General features: G+C 35.8%; 3 protein-coding genes and 1 non-coding gene across 11 annotated transcripts; 1 reads left to right on the forward strand and 3 right to left on the reverse strand.

Moving 5' to 3' along the window:
• The first annotated feature begins 1,688 nt into the window (after positions 1 to 1,688).
• LOC121257716 (B-box zinc finger protein 19-like) lies at positions 1,689 to 8,978 on the forward strand. Of its 6 annotated transcripts, XM_041158890.1 has the most exons (8): positions 1,698 to 1,835; positions 2,304 to 2,305; positions 4,973 to 5,138; positions 6,330 to 6,426; positions 6,720 to 6,835; positions 6,918 to 7,160; positions 7,268 to 7,361; positions 7,455 to 8,978. In XM_041158890.1, the coding sequence occupies exons 3-8, from the start codon at positions 5,046 to 5,048 to the stop codon at positions 7,544 to 7,546; spliced, it is 735 nt and encodes a 244-aa protein (XP_041014824.1). In that variant the 5' UTR covers positions 1,698 to 1,835; positions 2,304 to 2,305; positions 4,973 to 5,045; the 3' UTR covers positions 7,547 to 8,978. The 6 variants fall into 6 exon arrangements, with proteins under 6 accessions (XP_041014823.1, XP_041014824.1, XP_041014822.1 ...); XM_041158889.1 differs by lacking the exon at positions 2,304 to 2,305 and having other exon boundaries at positions 1,689 to 1,835; positions 4,633 to 5,138; XM_041158888.1 differs by lacking the exon at positions 2,304 to 2,305 and having other exon boundaries at positions 1,698 to 1,837; positions 4,974 to 5,138.
• LOC121257714 (fructose-bisphosphate aldolase 1, chloroplastic) lies at positions 8,770 to 11,391 on the reverse strand. Its single transcript, XM_041158887.1, has 6 exons — positions 11,118 to 11,391; positions 10,592 to 10,861; positions 9,919 to 10,028; positions 9,714 to 9,804; positions 9,326 to 9,595; positions 8,770 to 9,227 (listed from the first exon to the last, which is right to left on the reverse strand). The coding sequence occupies exons 1-6, from the start codon at positions 11,289 to 11,291 to the stop codon at positions 8,949 to 8,951; spliced, it is 1,194 nt and encodes a 397-aa protein (XP_041014821.1). The 5' UTR covers positions 11,292 to 11,391; the 3' UTR covers positions 8,770 to 8,948.
• Positions 11,392 to 12,413: 1,022 nt separating this feature from the next.
• Positions 12,414 to 15,545, reverse strand: LOC121257942. 3 transcript variants are annotated; one of them, XM_041159227.1, is made up of 2 exons: positions 15,475 to 15,545; positions 12,414 to 13,722 (listed from the first exon to the last, which is right to left on the reverse strand). In XM_041159227.1, the coding sequence occupies exon 2, from the start codon at positions 13,718 to 13,720 to the stop codon at positions 12,686 to 12,688; it is 1,035 nt and encodes a 344-aa protein (XP_041015161.1). In that variant the 5' UTR covers positions 13,721 to 13,722; positions 15,475 to 15,545; the 3' UTR covers positions 12,414 to 12,685. The 3 variants fall into 3 exon arrangements, with proteins under 3 accessions (XP_041015161.1, XP_041015162.1, XP_041015163.1); XM_041159228.1 differs by having other exon boundaries at positions 12,414 to 14,499; positions 15,475 to 15,538; XM_041159229.1 differs by lacking the exon at positions 15,475 to 15,545 and adding an exon at positions 15,373 to 15,459.
• A 578-nt stretch (positions 15,546 to 16,123) lies between these two features.
• Positions 16,124 to 16,196, reverse strand: TRNAE-CUC. The gene has a single exon. It is a non-coding gene; the product is annotated as a tRNA-Glu (tRNA).
• Positions 16,197 to 16,711: the final 515 nt, after the last annotated feature.

Here is a 16,711-nt window from a genome sequence, read left to right on the forward strand (position 1 = left end):
CTAATTAAGTTTAGACAATATATATATATATATATAATATCCTGTAGAAGGTCAATTGGTTGTCCTTTTTATTCCATATAATAGATACATTAATTTTTCATGGAGCCCCTATAGTCTTTCATGGGGACTCTTATCTCTATGGAACTGCACCCATTAGAAAGATAAGTCAATCTTCCAAAACCCTATGCTGCCTTAATTTCTTGGCTTATCTGATGGTGGCAACTGGCAGTGGGTTCGGTTTGGATTTTCTGAAGAATGATTTTAAAGGAGGTGGGTAAAATAATAGGACCTGTCCTTCTAAGTATCGGATGAACGGGGCTAGATTAATTTGGAGGGTTGCATGGCTTTGTCAATGGGGCCATCCATTTGAAAGTATATGGTTTAAGGAAAGGGGACGAAGGCTTTCCATATTTTGTTTTGATATTTGATATGGTGACATACTCGTTTATTTTCGCATATGAGATGAGATGAGATGAAAGTTAAAAATTGAATAAATTATTATTTTAATTTTATTATTGTTTTATAATTTGAAAAAGTTGAATTGTTAATTTTATTTTATGTGAAAATTTAAAAAAATTTGTAATGATTAGATGAAATAAAATAAGATAAGATGAGATGTGTTGTATCTCAATATATTGCTTCTAGAGAGTATGTATATAATTTCTACGCTTTTTATACAATCAATTTTAGTTTGGTGAAACTTGAATTAATATCACGGAAAATATTATTATTCATCTTAAATTTTGTCATTTTCAATCACGTTTGTTAATGTGATATATTGTAGAAATTATTATATATTTGCCACCTAAATTAAAATTCATTTACAATAAATTACATCAATAAATAAAACTAAAAACCCTAAAATTTAAAGTAAGAAATAAATTACAATAAAAATAGCATATATTATCCACCTACATTTCAAGCGAGGAACGAATCATTGAATACGGTTTCGTAATAAGCCCATAAAACAAAATAATAAAGTAATAAACCTTGGGGCCCAATTCAGAACCACCTCCATACCAAGCCGAGCAAGGCTATAGCCCATCTATATAGAGGGTGCCTCTCAACGGTGACAGCTAGACATATCTCTACGCAATTTTTTATTTATTTATATTTTCTTAATATTTTTAAATTTTTTTAAAAAATAAAAAAATATCGATACATTAATAATCACTTCTATAATCAGTGAGTAAAAGAAAAAAAATTAAATATATAAGTGATCAAAATTAAGAGATAAAATAGGACGGTATAATAGTATTATTTATATATATATATGAAAAAAGCATTGGAAAGAAGATGAGAGGGGATGGATCAATGTGAAGACAGAAATTATGAGGAAGAAAGATCAATAAAAACTAATACATATGACATAATTTAGATAATAAAAAAGTGATAATTTTGAGATAGGAATGGATGGATTTAGTAATTTTGGATGTAGAATTCTAAAAAGGATAATAAATTTAATGATAATAGGAGGTGATAAGGAAAAAGTAGGATGTAAAAGAAAGTTGTAGCCCGTATAAAGAACCGAGGGAAAAGGAGAGGTGTTGAAGGAAAAGGTGGGGTCATGGCAGATATGAAGGTGGTGGCCGAGAATGAACCGGATGGAGCTTTCAATGACTCAACTACTCTCGAATCTTGTGGCTTTGGATAAAGTGGGTAACCCACAAATGACAAAACACCTGTTTCCCCGAATTTCCTTGCATTTTCTTTCCAGACAAACGGCACATCTCTCTTTTCTTTTGGCCTTTTGTTTCTCTATTGGTGTCTCTGCCACATCTTCAAGCTCTCCCCCAATTACGCCATCTCCAATCCATCTTTAGTACCGACTTCTGGTACAGCATATTTACTTTTTTTTTTTTTTATTTATTTATTTATTCATTGGAGGAGGGGATCGAATCCAATACCTCTGTTTTGGAGGCTTGGGTGTTATGTGGTCAACAAAGTGGGCTATGAGTAAGAATTTGATGTCGAGTTTTTTATTCAACAAAGCAGACTTCAAACAAACTATAAAATCTGATCAATATGTAATTACAAAAAAAAATTTTTGTGGACAAGAGCTATGCTTGTGATGGGATGTTTAAACTTAATATTAAGAATAAAGCATAATATGTTTCTTTTTATGTGTATTATTTTTTAAATATTTTGGCACACATGCTTATGTATTTCTCAGATTTGGAATAAAAAATAGCAGTTCATTTTTCTTCATTTTGGAATAAAGTGATTTTTGAGTAAGGTGTATTTTTTTATGAAAAGAAAATTTCTGTTCAAATCTAAAAATTAGTGGGGGTCAAGTTTTTGAGCTGTTCATGGAATATTTCTTATACGAGATTTCAGGGTCCTACTAGTAATCTCGCAACCTTTGGGACACGGGATCTCGTCCGCCATAACCGAAAGTTTTAATGTTGAGATTTGATTTTATTATCCTGAGGAAATTTGGATGCGTATATTATTATTGCTTTGAGCTGCCGTATTATTGCTAAGTCAACTATGGAGTTGAATTGCTTTAGCTTCAAAAAAGAAGCAAATTTGGTGAGAGATATTTTCCCATCTGAAAAAATCAATTAATTTATTGTGATAGTACTATTATAATTGTTAGAGTATAAAACCGTTATTATAACGGTAATCCAGATTTTTTAGAAGAAAAATACAGTACTATGAGATTTTTTTTTACTGATAGTATTATTAATGTAGATCCACTATATAAAATTTTGACAAGAGAAATGATTTGAAATACATCGAAGAGAATGAGATTAAAACTCATAATTCAAGAGCCATATATGAAAATACCCAACAAGGGGACCAAGATCTTGAGAACTGGGTTTAATGGAAAAAACGAATCATATGATGGTCGTAAGAAATGTACTATTTATTTTATTTCTCATTCCTATGATGTAAGTGCATTTATCCTGTAATGTTGTGGATGATGAGTTTTTGAAAGAAACTTTTAATGAAATTCTCTTATGAGTAGGGTGTAAGAATTTCAGGAACACCCTTGACAGATTTCACCTATGTGTGTGTGAGAGTGGGGTCGCTCTCTATGAGATTTGGGTTTATTCTCAAATACACTCATGAAACCAGGATGAGCACAAGGTCGTAATGTTCTGGCTAATAAAGCTTATGTCAACATCTGGATTTTTATGCGTGATTAATAATTATTTATTTCTCTTAAGAAGTCATAATTCAAGTCTGAGACCACTACTGATTCTGGAGTAAAAGTTGTTATTTCATTAAGTGATGGTTCAATGCAGAGCACACCTTTATGATGCATAATAATCATTATTCATCTGGAAGTATCTCTCGTATTATTATTCATATTATTTTAAAAAAATAGTGGGGAAATGTTGGTATTTTTTAAAAATAATTATTAGGATTTATGAGATTTATTGCTTGAATGTTTTTAAGCTTGCATTTATTCTCTTGATTTGCCAGTAGCCGAACATTTTGGTTTAACGTTGGTTTCTAATTAATTTATTGCCGTTATCTTTTTTTACTTTTAATTATTGTAAAACACTGGCAAAACCGACTTCTTGGCTTTATACGTTTATCAACGTTTCCATTAACGTTTTTAACGTTTAAACTTTTTTCTCTTAAATCCTTTATGCAGGTCGGTTTATTTTTACGTTTTAAGTTGGTAATAAATGTTTTTTGTGCTGTTTGTATTAACGTCTACCTTCCTGTTAAATTGGAATGAGATTGGCATCCGGTGGGATCTATCTTTTCATCTAGCGTGTGGTTGTTATTCAAGCGTAGTATTTTTTATTTTCGGTACGTACGAAGGTAGTAATTTTCTTTTGAAAAGAGAAAGATAAAGTGTGTATATTTTTAGAGAGATTTTTTAGATAAAAGAAAGGTGTTCTTCGAGTGAAACCTTGGACTCAATCCCTTGCATAAAGTTGATTCAGACTATATGACGATTAGTTAGGCTGTCGTATCTTGGAGGAGTCAAGTCAAGAAGAATTCTACTGTACCGGTTAATTTGAAATTTTATACACTGCAGAGGACTTAAATTTCCTTAAAGAGAGGGATATTTTCGTGCCTCAACTCAAACTGATTTCGTTTTAATTTTAATTTCATTATAATTTTTATTATATTATTGTGAATTTCACCAACAGTACCAACTTCTGGTACAACATATTTACTTTTTTTTTTTTTTAATACTACGATAACCTATTAAATTACATGATTTAGTATTTTCATCCTATCACAAATTGTCACGATCTTAATAAGCAACTAAACATTATCAAAGTTATGCATTTTTTTTTTTTATTCATTGGGGAGGGGATCGAATCCAATACCTCTATTTTGGAGGTTTGGGTGTTATGCCATCAGGTCATTTGCTTTTGACATCAAAATTATGCATTTTAAGTAGACAACCTTACTATTATTATGACATTATCTAGGATGATGAAGATAATCAATTTATAAATTGTTGACACGGTAAAATTTGAAATAATTAAGAATATTTTTAAGATTGGAGTAAGTATTTATTTTCTGTCCATATCTCTAATAAGACAACATCATAAATACTATCAAGCTGCAAAAACCATTAGATGTACTGGAATATTTATGCAAGTGTTTCATTTAATTATCTTTAATGGAAGTTTGATGTATCATAATTTTTGAAACCAGGGAAGAAAGAAAAGAAGTGTATAGTAGTCCCTACTACTCATGAATGGATATGGTGTAATAGAGCCTAAAAGACAAAGTACAACAACCCAAGGGGTATTAGCCAGGTGTCAACTGTTACAGAGAATACATCTACCGAGTGTCTTGTTACATGTTCTTCCATCTTCCTCGGCACTCGGTCGTTTACTTCAGAATATCCTCCACTGACCCGATTTCTTATTCTAATACAAACAACAAATCTCTCTGTTTTCATCTGTTTAAAGTTCTCTCTCTCTCTCTCTCTCTCTCTCTCTCCAAGTCTGATTAATGTTCTTGATTGTAACTCCCTTTTATCTTTGAAAAGAAAAAAAAAAAAAAAAATGACATTGAAGATGAGAAAGGAGGAATGACTAGAAGCAGATTGCAAGTCAAGGAAAATGCGAACGCTTTGCGACGTGTGCGAGAGCGCCCCTGCCATCCTTTTCTGCGCCGCCGACGAGGCTGCTCTTTGCCGTGCCTGCGATGAAAAGGTAATCTCTTTTTCTTTTTCTTTTTTGTTCATATTTAATCTTTAAAACGTTGACTTCGAGAATCGGGTTGATCAGAACTTCGTTGCGTGTGTATAATTCGACTCAGTGGTACCGTAAATGGAAACTTGAGGGGTCCTGTTATGTTTTTAATGAGTCGGGTAATATGAAAAATGATTCTTTTAGGTTTTCTCTGAGGTGGGTTAGAGCTAATCGAGTATTTAGAGGTGTGGTCAACCGTAATTTGCTTGCCATTTATTTAAATAATCGTTGTCAATCAAATTCTATGGTCTCGTCTGGCTCCAATGCAATTGTTCTCTCTCTCTCTCTCTCTCTCGATCGCTCCTCTCACGCACGCTGATTCGGAGGAGTTTCAGTGTCCATATTGCTCATCTCGAATAGTATGTTCTTGGCCGACCTTTATCTTGAATTCAATAAAATTCCCCTTACCTTTTTCATGTTGGTATGCGACTTTCGTTGTCAAACGTGAGCATGCAACCTGATGAATTTCACTCCTATGTGGTTGCCGGTGGGCGTTGCTCAGTGTGTTGAGATCATTTTCCCACATCACATGCTCTTTTAGGTATGGTCAGTGTTTGATATGTTATTTGCTTGGACAACTTTCATTAGGCAGTATCGGTTGGATGGTTTATATAGATCTCTCTTGAGAAGGATAAGTTTAGTTCTCAATTTATTTATTCATAGGGTTCAATTAATAAGGTTTGCAGGGAGCCAATATCAACTAATCTAGTGCTGATTGTTATCTAGTGCCCATTGTTATCTACGCATGAATGATCAGTTTTTTATTTTTTTTTATTTTTTTTTTATTTTTTTTTATTTTTTATCTAAGCTTGACTTGATCTGAACATGGGATTTGAGATTTGACTGGGGAGACTCACAGAAGGCCTCTTTTTTTCACTGTACTTGAGTAATTGCTTTAAAACATGACAAACTGGCCTCATTAAATTAAAATTAGCGGATAGATCATGGTAACTTTCTAATGTCTATTGTTCTATCAGTTCACATATCACAAATTAAAATTCTTTTAAGTCGTTTTTCCATTTAGAGGTACAGGAGTTTTTTTCTAGGAGAGTGGTGATGATTATGTAAATTCTGAATCATTTTGCTTTCTCTGGCCTTCAAATAAAACAATGACACCAACATTACATGGATTTCTGTATTTTGGACTTGTAGGTCCATTTGTGTAACAAGCTTGCTAGTAGGCATGTACGAGTTGGTCTTGCTGCTCCCTCTGATGTCCCGCGCTGTGACATATGTGAAAATGCACCTGGTATGTTAGTCTTTTGGGGTACTGATTTTCGTCCCCCATACTACTACCTTTTTTTCACAATTTGGAACCCAAACATCAAAACTGTCAATTTGCACCCCAAACCACCACTTTTTAGCATTCTCGGTTTGTATTCGACCATTGATATCAATGAAAAATTGTCGACTCCAAACCGAGTGTGAAAATTGCCCAAAACAATGGAGTGAAAATGAATGGATTTTGTACTTTTGGTTGCAAATTGTACCTTCCTTTATTTTTTTGCAAGAGTTTTTCATTGAACTTTTGTATGTGCATAGCTTTCTTCTACTGTGAGATAGATGGCACTTCACTTTGTCTGCAATGCGATATGATTGTACATGTTGGTGGCAAAAGAACCCACGGGAGATATCTCCTACTGAGGCAGAGAGTTGAGGTTTGTGTCTGTGTACAAGCAACTATTGATTTGTACATGTTTCTCATAGGCCACCTGAATCTTTGCCTTGCACTCTGTGTAGTTTCCAGGGGATAAATCTGGCCGTTTGGAGGAACTAGGGCTGCAACCCTTTATTCCAAATGAAGCAAGAAAAGAGCAGAGTCAGCCACCTAAGCTCATGGCAAGAGAGAATCAGCAGAATCACAGAGTCCCTCTCATTCCAGTGCTAGACAACAATATTGGTAGTGATAGCAAGATGGAAAACCAAATGATTGATCTCAATAGCAGGCCCCAACGGGTACATGAACAAGTTTCAACCAACCAGGTATTTGTTTTTTCAATGTCCATCTAGGTCAGCAGTTCTTTCACTGGGGCACTATTATATATCTCTTTATGCTCTAATTTTTTGGACTTAAAAGATATTGTGGGAAGTTGAACAGGGTGTGGATGTTGGGAGCGGCACTAATCATGAATCTGCAAGTCTGGCTCCTATGCGATCTCAAAGGAGAGCTGAAAAGTGAGCAAGGTACCTATATTTAATACCGAAGTGGATCATGTTGCTCCTTCTCTCTCTCTCTCTCTCTCTCTCTCCCAATGAAGTTGACACCATGTTTTACAGCTTTACGGATTGGGAAAATACACTACAGTACATGCTGTTCACTAAATGCTACAGGATTTGTGGGACTGCTACTGTGTGGTGGTTCGGTATGAATTTTTAGGTTAATACAAAAAAACCACAACGTTACAAAAGCTGTTGAAGAGCTGTGTATATTGTATATTTTCTCTCGACATGGAGCCTCCTTTATGAGTTCGAAGGATTTTTTTTTTACAAGTAAATGCTGTTGAAGGTTGACTTAACTTTCGTTTGATTTCAACATTTTCTGAATATTTGTTTACTTGGGTACAAAAACATCTGTTTACTTAAGTGAGAAAAGTAAGTTCTTGAATGCATGGAATTTAACGACTGTAAAGGGGAAAGTGGCAACTATTTTAAGCATCCAGGCTCTTTTCTTATATAACGACCCTGATGAATCAGTAGTTGAAAGCAATGAAGTGAACTGAGTCAGGCAGCCTTTTCTCCACACACACACACTCATATTTCATAATACTGGCTGCTACATCTTTGCTTGTGACCAACTGTGATAAACTAGCACAAGACTGAGTAAAACTTATCCCAAGACAAAAGGCAAATGTTCTCCTTACGTCTCCCCAAACACACATTTTACATGAACTTAAATCTGACAGTTTTAATTCTGAACTTGAAAGAGGAACTTATCTCCCGTTGTAGCACTCGTGATATACTTATAACGTGCAATGAGTAGCTGTAAATTGAGCCATTGCTGCATTAACCTTGGCTTGAATTGCTTTGATGATGGTTTATGTTTTGGTCCTATCCACACTGCCCCACAGGATACCGATTACTGAGACCTTAACTTGCAAAAGAAGAAATCATTTTTTAAGCATCATTTGAATCACTCTTCCATTACCGTGGTGTAACACAATCCAGCTAGTAGTAGATCAACCATGGCTAGAATACCGTGAGAAATTGAAATTTTGAATGGTACGCTTTGGCAATGCACTAACGGTCAAAGAAAAATTGAAAATTTGGGGTGCTCATAGGTCTGAAAGAATTTATGTTTGGCTGTTCTTGTGCCAACAACCAGATCCAAAGATTAAATCAGCTTCGTGCCAGCGGTATGAGATCAACCAGTGAGATATACTAATGCTTTCTTCTGCGACACCCCCCATCTTACTAACTTAGCTTGATGTTGGAATACTCTGACCAGTGGCATTGTTCGAAGATGACATCTTCTAAACAGCTACACAGAACTAATCAATGGTAAGGAGGAGTTGATTCTAGGGAGAATTCCGGCCAGATTTTAGATGTTAAACAACATATCAAGTTCAAGAACTTTAGCTTGTGATGATGCAAATTTAAGAACACATGCACTACCTAATCTCATTAAGAAGGCTATTAAGTAGCTAAAAGTACATGTAATCATGAACAAAAATAGTTTCCACGCTATAAAGCACAGTACAATCCATAGAAACTAGTATTTCATTCCTCCATCATCATCATCATCATCTATTACGTTTGGCACAAACAACTTAATTAGTAGACATAGCCCTTGACGAACATGCCTTTCTTGGCCTCTTCTGACTCTCCTTCACCAGTGTACTTTCCAAGCTGGGCAAGAGAGTTGGCGTTGGCACGGACAAGCAGTGTCTCCTGAGCTGCCTTGACGTTCTCAGGCCTGCCTCCCCATGTCTTAAGACAAGTGTTCTGGAGGGCTCTGGCATAGGAGAAAGACACGTGCCATGGGTTTGGAGATTGGTTCATGGCATTCAAGTTCAAAGTTGCTTCAACCTCAGATTGGCCACCAGACAAAAACTGCTCAAACAAAAGGAAAATTCAAAATTAGTACCTAAATCATCACTATATTCAAGAACTGTGTATAGAACTTTATTATCATATGTTGTGACACTTGCCATGATTCCAGGCACGGATGGGGGGATTCTTCTGTGAAGGAGCTTGAGGGTGTAGTCGGCGACCTGTTGAGGAGTGGCCCTGTCCTTGCATTCGGCTCCAGGAGTAACCATACTAGGCTTGAGGAGAATACCCTCAAACAGGACATTGTTCTCAGCAAGGTAGAAGAAAACCTCAGACCACACCTTCAGGGCAACCTCAAATGTCCTGTCAATGCCGTGCTCACCATCAAGCAGGATTTCTGGCTCCACAATTGGGACCAACCCATTGTCCTACAACATCGAACACAATTCATGATTACCATATTAAAACTACTTCCATTGCTTTCAGAAGCACTCTCTCAAATGCTGACTGAATATTATATATATGGTACAATTTATGTGTTCTTACTTGAGAAATGGCAGCGTAGCGGGCAAGACCCCAGGCTGCTTCCTTCACTGCCAGGGCAGATGGGCCATTGGGAATGCTCACAACGGTACGCCTAGTTGATCAAGTTGATATATGTTACATTACATTCTCTATAGTTATATATATATATATATATATATATATATGAGCTATAGTCTTCGTAAAAGATAGGGGTTCGGATTCGTACCATTTGGCGAAACGAGCTCCTTGCTGGTAGTAAGCAGCTGTGCGAGAAGCGAGGCCGTCGAGACCTTGGCACCATGACTCGTTGTTGGAACCGGCCAGGGGCACCAAACCCTTTTGTTCTCATTAATTAAACCACATCTTGATGTTATTTTCCATGGAAACAAAATGTTCTACTCTCTCTCTCTCTCTATATATACATATATGTGTGTGCGCGTGTGTGCGCGTGTTGGTTATCAAAAAGTGTCCAACTATCCATTTCATTTATTGCAGAGAGAGAGAGGATATTGAAGTGAAAATGAAACATGTACAAGTTTAGTGATAGTAAAGTCTCTTTTAATTGTCAAATTTAATTGGACAGTCCAATATAAAGAGATGTACAAAACATTAAATAACTCACTGTAAGATTTGTTCGAAATTCTTAGATAGCATTAAAAGTTGTAGAGTCTGTCTCGTATATCTCATCTCTTTTTAGATTTGGACCATCCGATTCGATCAGTCAATCAAAGATGATCTTTATTCGTCTTTGTGATAGCAAATATAGATACACAAGGCCTTCAAAGCATATATATATATATATATATATATATATAATATACCGAAATTAAACGAAAACCCAGAAAACCTTTTCAACAACAAAAACTGACTCAAAATATCAGGACTGTTTCGTCGCTTACCTTGTCAACTTTGATACCAGGGACAATTTTTTGCTCAACGAGAATATCCACAATCTTTTTTCCTTCAGTGGTGGATTGGTAGAGGGTTTCCTCAAACAGGATAGCTCCAGAGATGTATTTACCCAGGCCAGGAGCTGTCACAAGGAGGGTACGGTATGCTTGGCGGTTGGCCTCGGTGTTCTCTAACCCAATTGACGCCAGACGCTTCCCACATGTAGCATTAGACTCGTCCATGGCCAAAATCCCACGTCCTGGTGATGCGACCGTTTTCTACATCCGAGAAAAGACATATTATTATTTGTAGTTTTCCCTGTGTGTGGCTCTATGAGATGCGGCAAGAGAACCGAAAGCTCGAAAGAATTGAGAATTGTGGGAATGCGACTACAAATTTTTTAGGCAATATTCTACATGTTTGAACATGTTTCTTCCCAAGTTCTTATCATGAGTTTGTTCATGTAATTTGATAAGCACAAAGAAGTATTACTCTAGTAATGATAAAAAAGTGATGAGAATTTTCTATACATACCGCTGTCTTGACAAGCTCATCAGCATAGGACCCAGCGCGGATGGTGAGGGCGGATGTGGCGGTGGCCGGGTGGCACCGGACGACGGAGAACGAGGGCTGGCGGAGGGTCTGGCCCTTCACCCACTCGGATTTATCAAAGACAGGAGATGACTTGAGGAGAGATGCCGATGCCATTGCTTGCAGCTTGTTGTTGCAGATTGCAGCAATCTTATCTCCTCCTCTAGCTGCTTTGAGCCTCTTTACCACACATGCACTCTCACTCACTGTATTTATAATTGTAAGTGTATTCTCAAAGATGTCCCATTTGAGGCTGGTGTGAGCCAACCTATCACGATTCGCCAAGTGGATGATAACTTGCTGACTTGTCATGCTGCATACGTGGTTGAAATGGATGGTTTTTTTCCCACCTCGTAAAAACATGAGATATAAAGAGGAAAAAAAAGAAAAAAAAAAAAAAAAAAAGAAAAAGAGAAAAGAAATTGTGATATTTTTCGTTAGGTTCCGTTTGGATTGAGAAGTTATCTCAACTCATCTCATTATTACAATTTTTTTAAATCTCTACACAAAATATAATAAACAATTAAACTTTTACAAATTCTAAAATAATAATAATATTAAAATATAATATTCTAATAATATTTTATACAATTTTTAACTTTTATCTCAACTCTCAATCCACCTTAAGCTAAGAGGAATGGACAAAGATATAACATTCACCATAAAAGGAATCCAATCAAGCATGAGGCTGCTATTTATTTCTCTTGCTTTGAATTAATTAGCTTCTTACTAATGGCCATGGTTAAGTTTTACAGTACGAGAGGTTGTGATTTTCCTGTCGACGGTCGATAGCTTGCCAGGTCAGCTGATTCACGTGATCACCCATGATTTTCCATACCAGGTAGTCCACCATGCATACACAAGTTGGTGTTGACCGTTGTCCGTTTATGCATATCATTGGGTGGGTCCATCCAATTTGCATATGCACGGTGGGTGTACAATGCCAATGACGTGTGGGTTAAGGTCCTGCCAATTGTTTTGCGCATATCAGGGCCCTGCTTCTGATTTTTGTTTCCATGAAGAATTCATTCATCAAAATTATGTAGAATTGCAATGCAGAACCCCAGTTCGGTGAGCATTAGGGATGCAGTTCTGGCGTTTACACGGCCTTCAACATTGCAAACAGCTGCTGCTAGTTCTACATTGAAAAATCTTGAAAAAATAAATAGGTAATGCTGTAAACCGATTATCTTCAAGCATCCAGATAGAAAGAATGAGAGAAAGTTGCAGGTAATTGACTTTCCATGAAAATCAATTGGTATTACGACAATGGAAACAAGAACAAAATCTCAAAATCTTCTACGGTTCACTGTGGAAGATTCAGGGTTCATATCTAACTGTCATAACCCAATGAACTGTTAGGGCTAGATGCTATTTAAATTTCGAATCTGTCAATGCATAGTGAAAGACAGCAGGTTCAATTTCCGGGGAAAGTTTAACGACCACATCAAAACAACTTGAAACCACACGTCAGCAGCAGGGGAAAAACAAAGGGAATATGCACATTCGTTTTAACTAGAAGTTTGATTCAAAGAAAGGTCTGCCATGGCTGAAACTAGATGGTCAGGAAACACTTCTTCGACATCTTTGGATACTTCTAAATCATTCAAAGTCGCTGGCATTGGCTTGAATGAACCTTCTGTTAGGGCTGCCTTGTTTAATTGTTTACCAAATTCATCTTCCTCGGATGGAATGCCCAAATCCCAAACCCTGAAGATATCCTCAGTTGAGGGCTCCATCCCATAAGCTGAAGAACCCAAATCAAGCTTTGTTTCAATACTTTCACTCTCTTTCACGCCTTCAGTGTAAGTTGGCAGAAATGGATTTCCCTTCAAAGTTAAAGACTTCAAACTGTTATTCTTAAACTTGAGCGGAAGATGATCACTATCTCTTTCTGTTATTTTGTTAATGAGAACAAGGTCATCTGAGGTTTCTCCTTGGAAATGCACAGTCTCTGCCTCCTCATAGGAAGGTAGTATTTCAACATCAGTTCCTTCGGGTAAACCACCACTAACTGCAGCAAAGGAGTCAAATGATCTGAAGTCGGAACTGACAATTTCTAGTAAGGCATTTTTCAGAGAAGCCCAACTAACTGAATCTTCGGGATCTTCGATCAGGCAGGAGTTAACCCAAGCAATATCTTCTCCGGAAAAACCTTCTCCACTCAGGTTAGAGCTTTCTATCAGGCCATCTTCCACATCCATGGCTGCACATGTTTGGAGAACAATGCCATCATCACTTCTTCCTCGGAAATGCATAGTATCTGCCTCCTCCAAGGAAGGTGGTATTTCAACATCAGTTCCTTCTTCTAAAAAACAACTAATTGCAGCAGAGCTGAATGATCTGGATTGGGAACTGAGGAGTTCTTGTGAGGCATCTTTTAGAGAATCGCAACTCCCCTTTGAAATTTCAGGATCTTGGACAAGGCAGGAGTCAACCCAAGCAAAATCTTCTGGGGAAAGCACACCTCCTCTCTGATTAGACTCTACCGAACTCAGAGTAAGAGAAGAAATAGAGCCTTCCTTCAGGACATGTTCTATATCCATGGCTGTAAATATTTGGGACCAATGTCAGTGGAGAAAAGGACTTTAAAAAAGAGAAGTGTTAAGTTCACAAAGAGATCTCACCAAAGTAAAACTCACAAACGGACGTGGTTAAATGTAATACATTAAATCAAAAGAACTTTGCAATTTGATGCACCACAAAAAAGCCACACCAATTTGTGAACTTTAGTTTTGTGAAATTTTTTTGTGAATCAAACATTTCTCTTAAAAAAAATGATTGCAAAAGCATACAAATGGAAACAAGTTCAACAAATGACACACAATCTATATAATTCCTCAGTAATAATTATTTTAAATTTGGAGTTCCATGCATGTCTAATCCGATCAGTTGCACCTATTAGAAAACTTCAAAAATGCTTATCTTGTCGTCCATTTCAGGTGCAAGTATCCCTTATCCATAATCAGTTAGACCTAGAAAACTATACAATGCAAAAAGATGTATCCTCCTTGCTACCACTTGCACAGCAGCACCATAACACTGGCGCCAACCATTTCTTTCACATATGAGGATATTGCTTTTGAGTAATACTAGATACAGTCATGGGTTGTACAAGCACCACACACTCCTTTTGAAAAAGTGTGGGATCCACCATTAAAAAATTAATTTTTCATATGGGTTCCATGTTACTCACTTTTTTCAAAATGAGTGTGCAGCACTTGAGCACACTAGGACTGCAAGTAGTAGTAGTAGTAGTAGCAGTAGCAGCAGCAGTAGTATAACAACCACACAAACAGCAGGAGAATTATGGCAGTTTGGGTGCCTGGGTCAAATATGCAGCTTATCAGACTCATTGAACCTTTTTAAGAGAGCTCACATTTGTGGCAAGAAAAGGGCATCAATAGCAAGTGTCATCTATACCATATCCACTAGCTTATAAACAAACAACATATGAATCTATGATAAGGCGCCTAATGAATACCATAATATGAACTGGAGCAAAATAAGACAATTGTCAAATCAACAAAGCTCAACGTGATAGAAAAGAATAAACTTATTAGGAAAATCATCAATATACTTTTCAACACTCCCCTCATATATGGAGGAGACAGCCAACCTATCATGACATTTTAATTTGGAGATAAAATCGCAATTGGAATTCAGGATCATTGCTTGATACCACTCTAAATCACCAATAGTCTTATCAGCTTAAACTCTTGGGATAATCTTATCAACTTGCACTCTTCAGAAAATCGTTGATTAACGCGATTAAGGCTCTAATTTTTCATGTAATTCTGGCACTTCGGACCTTAAGAAAAATCATTAAACTGTCCTCAATTAGCCTCGGGAAGCGACATCTCTCTTTGAAAAGAAAAAAAAAAAAAGAGGCAAAATTCTATAGGCTTCGGTAAAAATTGAAAGCAATAGTAGCCAGTAGGCAAGCTTCAAGACGACCCTTAAGCCCTAAAACTCTGCAGGAACACTAACAATTTCGGATAATCGGTGATTAACACAATTAAAGCTCTAATTTTTCATGGAATTCTGGCACTTCTGACCTGAGGAAAATCTTTAAACTGTCTTTAATTAGCATCGGGAAGCAACATATCTCTTCGAAAAAAAAAAAAAGAGGCAAAATTCTAGGCTTGGGTGAAAAATTGAAAGCAATAGAAGCAAGTAGGCAAGAGTAGAGATGAACCTTAAGCCCTAAAACTCTGCAAGAACACTAATAATATCGGGAAAGATAAGGAAGGAATTGATATTCGAAGGCAAGAAAGATAGATAATCGGGAGCGGCTTACCTTTGTGGATTCGAAAGCACAATGTTGCAAATAGGGATCAATACGCAAGGGACTCGAGGGGAACCCTTCAGAATCCACGATAATAATAATAATAATAATAATAATAATAATAATAATATGTTGTATTTTAATTTAATTTTATAATAATTTTAGAAAACAAAAGTCGAAAATTTTACGCATATTCTCTTTGTTAAACTTTAATGATCCCATATAAAATTGAATGAGCGGCACATCCATCGAGGATTATCGAATAATATTGTTATGTATTAGTTATTATTTATTTTTATATTTTTAATTTTTTATAAGATATAGATATATTTTTTATAAAATATAAAATTATTTATAAAATATAAAATAATAAATAATAACTAATAAGAAGAATTTTTTATTTTTTAAACTGAATTGAATTGCCTAAATCCACAGCTCAAAGCTTTTGGACTGGATTTCCTCTTTTATCAGAATGACTCTGGATCTTAACTACATCTGGCCTGACTCATTCTTCTGGCTCTCGGACTTCCAAATCAAGGTTGGGCCTTTATGTGGTTGCCTAAAACCTACGCAAATAATATCAAGAAGCCCAGTACTCAATTTATACAGTAATTGAGTATAATAAATTTTAGATATAAAAGGGTTATTATCAAAAAAAATATTCCGTTGCCGGGACTCGAACCCGGGTCTCTCGGGTGAGAGCCGAGTATCCTGACCAACTAGACTACAACGGATGCCTATGGTGAACAAAAGTAGTAAATAACACTTCTTAAGTTCCATAGATGTTCTAATTTCCACGGAATCCCAGACGAAAATCGCAGATGGATGATAGCTACGTAAACTGACAGCTGACTTTACACGTACAAAAATGCTACTCTTGTCACTTAACCCTAGTTTGGATAGTGGGATATGAGAGAATTTTTTACTGTTATTTATTATTTAATATTTTATTATTTTTTTTATTACTATTTATAGAATATTTCATTATCTAATTTCAAATGTAATCTTATTCTTATGTTAGAGTTATTGTTGTGATTTTTATTTTTTATTTTTTATTTACTTAATAATTAAAGAAGTATCTTTTAATAATATTATGATTTTATTATTTTTTAAAAAAAATATTTAAAAGTATTAAAAAATATATATAATACACGTAAAAAAAAAATTTTAAAAATAATAATAATATAACTAACGGTAGACGGTAGCGGTAGAGCCACCTTACACATAAGCAAAAGTTTTTTACTGTTTA

Source organism: Juglans microcarpa x Juglans regia, chromosome 3S, assembly GCF_004785595.1.
Source record: "Juglans microcarpa x Juglans regia isolate MS1-56 chromosome 3S, Jm3101_v1.0, whole genome shotgun sequence".
Taxonomy (NCBI): domain Eukaryota; kingdom Viridiplantae; phylum Streptophyta; class Magnoliopsida; order Fagales; family Juglandaceae; genus Juglans; species Juglans microcarpa x Juglans regia.

Excerpts from the sequence above, each read along its gene's own strand:
- LOC121257942 (XM_041159227.1), bottom strand. The coding sequence starts at position 13,720 with ATGGATATAGAACATGTCCTGAAGGAAGGCTCTATTTCTTCTCTTACT.
- LOC121257716 (XM_041158889.1), top strand. The coding sequence starts at position 5,046 with ATGCGAACGCTTTGCGACGTGTGCGAGAGCGCCCCTGCCATCCTTTTC. Across the intron at positions 5,139-6,329 it reads GCCGTGCCTGCGATGAAAAG|GTCCATTTGTGTAACAAGCT; the intron begins GTAATCTCTTTT and ends TTGGACTTGTAG. Across the intron at positions 7,362-7,454 it reads AGAGCTGAAAAGTGAGCAAG|CTTTACGGATTGGGAAAATA; the intron begins GTACCTATATTT and ends CATGTTTTACAG.
- LOC121257714 (XM_041158887.1), bottom strand. The coding sequence starts at position 11,291 with ATGGCATCGGCATCTCTCCTCAAGTCATCTCCTGTCTTTGATAAATCC. Across the intron at positions 9,596-9,713 it reads GCTACGCTGCCATTTCTCAA|GACAATGGGTTGGTCCCAAT; the intron begins GTAAGAACACAT and ends TCGATGTTGTAG. Across the intron at positions 9,228-9,325 it reads CATCCGTGCCTGGAATCATG|TTTTTGTCTGGTGGCCAATC; the intron begins GCAAGTGTCACA and ends TTGTTTGAGCAG.